Source organism: Rutidosis leptorrhynchoides, chromosome 9 (genome assembly GCF_046630445.1).
Source record: "Rutidosis leptorrhynchoides isolate AG116_Rl617_1_P2 chromosome 9, CSIRO_AGI_Rlap_v1, whole genome shotgun sequence".
Classification (NCBI taxonomy): domain Eukaryota; kingdom Viridiplantae; phylum Streptophyta; class Magnoliopsida; order Asterales; family Asteraceae; genus Rutidosis; species Rutidosis leptorrhynchoides.
In genome coordinates this window covers 70,194,293-70,200,206 of record NC_092341.1, presented here as the reverse complement: position 1 = coordinate 70,200,206, position 5,914 = coordinate 70,194,293, and the positions used below count along the sequence as shown (strand labels likewise).

Genomic DNA, 5,914 nt, shown 5'->3' with positions numbered 1-5,914 from the left:
CCACCCCTCGTCTTTAGAACAAAAGGTCAGCTTGTTGGGTGTTAAGGAACTAGGTTATTATCTCAGTGAATGTAGATAATAGTATTTTAATTCGGTGGTCTAAATGTGGTCGCTACCTACAATATAAATTTGGATATTATCTGATTTGGTCCAGTTATACAACAATTAATCATTGGCTCAACGAACCATGCAAAAAATATTTAGAATATTATTTGGTATGTACTTACATTCCAATTCCTGTTAGCTTAGTTAGTTCTCTGCACCTAAACAAACGATAATGTTAACTAAGTAATAAAATAAGGCAATTATGAGAATAAATTGATTGAAGGAATGTCAAACTTTAGCAAACATGGTGACACTAGCTTGTATTTATTTTAGTTTTAGTAATCAATTAGCGGACTAAGGTTTAATCCCCACCAACTTTACTTTGGAGCCTTGCCTGTCAAAAAAAAAAAAGGCCTGCCTTTAAAAAATAAATAAATAAAAAAATAAAAATTACAGAGTATTAGTTTATTCAAGGTTTACTGGGAGCAGTAAAATTCTACTTATTCATGATTTTACTCTTACTATGTTTGGGTTAAAATATGGTGATGAGTATTCATGATTTTACTCTTACTATGTTTGGGTTAAAATATGGTGATGAGTTAAAATCGAGGTGGATATCTTCTATGTTTTCATAACGGAATCACAAAATTAGTTAATTGAAAAAGGACAATCAAACCCGTAGATATATGTTCACTCTGGTTAACTAGATTCGGCTTTGACAGGTAATACGATGGTATAATTTAATGGGTTATTAACAAACTCGCTCATTTTTTTTCATGAATTGTAACAATACGCTCTCAAAAAACATAAATTCAAAAACACTCTCACAAGTTGCAAGGGTTTTTGTAAACCTTGCGAATGCATGACTTTTTGTTGCGGCCAAAATTTCAGGATGCCCTGTCGTGACCGCAAAATTGCAAAGTCGCAAAACCAAAAGACTAGTCATGCTCGAAAACCATGCGTTCGCGACCTGGAATTTTGCGGTCACGATTTAAGTTTCTCGGTCATGGCCGGTAATCATGCATTCACAAGGTTTTCAAGAACCCCTAGCGACTTGTGAGGAGTTTTTGCAATTATGTTTATTTGAGGGTGTAACGTAACAGTTCGTAAATAATGGGTGTTTTCGTTAATAACTTCTAATAACTTCGATTTTTTTCTTTGGATTTAGTAATAATATGACTTCAAATTTTCACATCGAAAGCTGATAGTACATCTAATATATATAACGAAACTAATAGTTTAACATTTCCAATTGACAAGATCCTAGAATGGATTCACTATGTTACACAATTATGAGAGGATGTTTCATGGTTGTTAGTTAATTGAAAAAAGTCTTGTGGTTGACTAAAGATTATCAAATTATGAATTAATAATAAGATAATAATAATAATACTTGGAAGCTAACTCAATACCTTATTTAAGTGAAAAAACATGTTTTATTATCACCATCCTGACCAGTATATAAAACTGCATGACCATCTTTAAAAACACACAATATCTTAAGAAAAACCTAAGAACACAAAAAAATACAAACAAATGGCTATTTCCAATTCCATTCTTTATCAACATCTCATCTTCTTCATTCTCCTACTCCTTGTCAATATTCAACCATGTCCCGCAGCCGGCGGCTCGTGGTCCCTACTCCTCCCAAGCATCGGTATCTCCGCCATGCACATGCAACTACTTCCCAATGATCGTGTGGTCATGTATGACCGCACTGATTTTGGGACTTCAAACATCTCCCTCCCAGACGGAAAATGCCGTCCCAACTCAACTGACTGCTCCGCACATTCAGTTGAATATGACGTGACATCTAATTCTGTTCGTCCACTTATGGTGCTCACCAATGTTTGGTGTTCTTCGGGAACTTTAATGCCTGATGGAACGTTAGTTCAGACTGGCGGCTTTGATGACGGTTATCGTGTTGTCCGTATTTATAAATCATGTGACACTTGTGATTGGCAAGAGATACCAAATGCCTTGAATAAACAAAGATGGTATGCCACCACACATTTGTTGCCTGACGGCCGCCAAATTATCATTGGTGGTCGCCAGGCATTTAACTACGAGTTCTACCCCAAGATGTCGGCCACTGAAACCGCGATCAATTTTCCCTTCTTGGTTCAAACAAACGACCCGAATGCTGAGAACAATCTTTACCCATATGTTTTTCTTTATCCTGATGGGAATTTGTTCATTTTCGCCAACAATCGTGCTATTTTGTTTGATTACGTTAATAACCTAGTTGTCAAGACTTACCCATCAATGCCCGATGGTCAACCGCGGAATTATCCTAGTACAGGCTCGGCCGTACTACTCCCATTAACGATCAAGGGAGGTATCATTAATGACGTTGAAGTATTGGTTTGTGGCGGTGCGCCAAAAGGAGCGTTCGTTAATGCGAACAAAGGGATTTTTAATGTGGCTTTGGATACATGTGGTCGGATCAAGTTATCCGACCCGAATCCCCAATGGGTCATGGAGACTATGCCATTTCCTCGAGTCATGGGTGACATGTTGTTGCTACCAAACGGTCAAGTTTTGATCATCAATGGTGTATCAGCTGGAGTTGCAGGGTGGGAACTTGGACGGAACCCGGTTCTTAGCCCAGTAATTTACCAACCCAATAACCCAATCGGTTCTCGATTCGAGGTGCAAAATCCAAGTACTAAACCAAGAGTTTACCATTCCACATCAATATTATTACGTGATGGACGAATTCTTGTTGGTGGAAGTAATGCTCATGATAAATACCAATTCACAAACGTTCTTTACCCAACTGAATTGAGTCTCGAAGCGTTTTCCCCTTCGTATTTGGATTCAAATTCATCTGATTTGCGCCCGAAAATAATCTTACCAGTAACAAATGCTAAGATGCAGTATGGAAAACAAGTGGTTATTGTATTTAATATAACGGGCGTCGTGGATCTAACTACAGTGTCTGTGACTATGGTGACACCTTCGTTTAACACGCACTCGTATTCTATGAATCAAAGATTATTGGTACTCGATAGTGGGGCCGCTTCCAAGATTATAGGGAAGTCAAGATACCAAGTTGTTGTGACGACGCCCCCATCTGGTAATGTTGCACCTGCTGGGAATTATCTTTTATTCGTGGTTCATAAAGGGATCCCAAGTCCAGGTATTTGGGTTCACCTACAGTGATACAAATAATGTTCCATTGTTTTTTTTTTTTCCTTTTATTAATTAAGTGCGGGCATCTTTAATTGTACTTCTACCTATTAGTTGGATTTCTTTGTAAAATGTTAACATAAATTTATTTGATCAACTTTGTATGTTAAGTTAGTTCTCGTCTCTGTTTGTTACTCTTGTTTATGATATACTATTATATATCTTGTTTATACTTAAGTCAAAATAAGTGTCTTTAACAATGCGAAGAAAAATGAAATAAAGCTACAAAAGGAAAGTGTCACAATCATTTTTTTATTCTACCTACAAATAATTTACCAAAGGGTTTCTAGCTTAGCGGTATCACAAATTTTTGGGTTGTGAATTCGAGTCCCTAAATAAAAACGGTGTGCGTTTGGTGTTCCAATTTTTTTTCATAGATTGGTAACAATATACTTTGTAGTACTTAATTTGGACTCACGGTAATGCTTACATTGTTCAGTTCAAACACGGGAGGTTGTAGCGGGTGTTTGTAAAGTGATTGCTAGTTGTTTTCAGCTTAACGAAAAAGTTTGTAAAGTGATTGCTAGTTGTTTTCGGCGTAACGAAAAAAAAAAAAAAAAAAAAAAATTTAAAGAAACTTATCACAAAGTTATTTATAAGTTCCTTTTTATTATTCAACATTCAATACATAAAACTAATAATAAAGTTTTATGGCGTATATATAACTTATTCCAGGCAGGTTGTATTCAAACATTTTTACTTGTTATTTTGATTTCATTCCCTTTTAGTAGGTTGTATAAGACTAATCGGATAGAAAATCTGAAACTACCCTTGAGATGTACCACTCTCCAGTCTCCAAGATCTTGCTATATTCTAGTTCAATCTTCATCCTGAATTCAAGGTGATAGCTTTTGGTATGTGTAGAGAGACAAGATTGAAGGGTTCGGGTTCTTTGCGGCTCAAATGTTGTCCAAACATAAATACCCGATATAAGGTTTAGTCTAAACATCACACAATTGGGACGTAGTTGAACCTCAATTAATATTCAGGGATCATTTCTGCCAAATAATGAAAGTTCAAGGGTCCTGTTGTATTTTGTATTATTATTTGGTACTGTATTATATATTGGATAACTTTTGTTTAAAGGTAATCTTTTGAAGTCATTTTTCCATAAAATGTAGAGTAGCTTATTATAGTTTCATCCGTTTAAAAGATTATTTTAATTAAAATGATGGATGATGGATGAAGTTAATTTTTTCAGTTAAGTACCATAGTGGTATTTTATGATATCAAATTTTTCCACGTGAAATGCTTACATATAAGCACATGAGGGCAAAATCATCAATTTACATATTTTCTTCTATTAAACTTAGGAATCATTCAAATCTAGAACTAGAATTGAAATCTCATCTATCTATAGTTTCTATTAAAATTCTATAATGATGATGTCATTATTAGACTAATTCTTTTGTTAAAAAAATCAAAAAACAAAAGAAAAAAATCTAAGCATGGCGGGTGATGTCATTAATCTAAATAATTTTGAATTAAAATTAAATTTAATTAATTAATTATTATTATTAAATCCTATTAATAATTATTTTAATTATTAAAATTAAATAATTTTTAGTTATTTTAATTAATTATTTGAATTGGGTACGAGAATGTATAATAGCTAGGCAGAAGGAAACCAATTCTAAATTTATATTTTAATTTACACTTTTAAAATATAATGACAACAAATATTATCTCTTATGATTGGATGTTGATTGTTTAATATGCTAGGTGTTTGATGAAATGTTCAGTTAACGAGTTTCTTAGTTGGACTCTGTGATTCCACGTGTCATTAAATTAAATAACTTTAACATTTACGTTCATTTAATACCTAAACATATCATTAAACTGTTTCGTTTAAACAAACTCGTGGTTCTACGGGTCATTTCACTAGTTTAAAATCATATCTCATTCAAGATCATATCTCATTCAAACCTAAATTCTAAACCAAATCAAGTCAAAATTTCAAACCTATTAAAAAACTAATATATCATAATTTTAAATGTGGAACTAAAATAGGGTAACTAAAATTTTCATCATAATAGGATAAACATATCCACCACCACCTGCAACATAAATAGGATATCTAAAATTGTCTTCATAGTCAAACTCAACGAAAATGAATAAAACCATATGGAAGAATAGATCCAGAACCGTGTTGTATTAAACTCGATGATTCCGTTCAATTTTCGATGATTATGTTTAAATTCCAATGAATCCGCTCAATTTACCATGCAACTGTACGATATCCAACGACTCTGTTCGATTTCGTGTTTTGGTAATGTAACATTGTACTTTTTCTTTAATACACACTAGAATTATATTATTTAAACACACACACACACACACACACACACACACACTCTCTCTCTCTCTCTCTCTCTCTCTCTCTCTCTCACACACACACACACGCGATTGTACTTGTATAGGTGTGGGGTCAAAGGACTACACTACTTTGGAAATTTTTTATACGATGTATTCTTCAAATTGTATAGGACATCACTAAATTTAAGTTTAGGACCTCATATATTTTTAAAATTTAAGGTTTTTTAGAGGTAAACAACCACTAGAGTTCCCTTTAAATATTATTAACTTTGAAAAAAATATTTAGGACCCCGTTGGATTTTCATCCTGGAGTAGCCACTGCACACACACACACACACATACACACACACACACACACACA

The 5,914-nt window shown here is 33.9% G+C and overlaps 1 protein-coding gene across 1 annotated transcript; it reads left to right on the top strand.

Annotated features, from left to right (window-relative positions):
- Positions 1–1,581: 1,581 nt before the first annotated feature.
- Positions 1,582–3,210, top strand: LOC139867295 (aldehyde oxidase GLOX1-like). The gene has a single exon (XM_071855648.1). The coding sequence runs from the start codon at positions 1,582–1,584 to the stop codon at positions 3,208–3,210; it is 1,629 nt and encodes a 542-aa protein (XP_071711749.1).
- The last annotated feature ends 2,704 nt before the right edge of the window (positions 3,211–5,914 follow it).

Bases quoted from the DNA above. Each gene is read 5' to 3' on its own strand.
- LOC139867295 (XM_071855648.1), top strand. From the start codon at position 1,582: ATGGCTATTTCCAATTCCATTCTTTATCAACATCTCATCTTCTTCATT.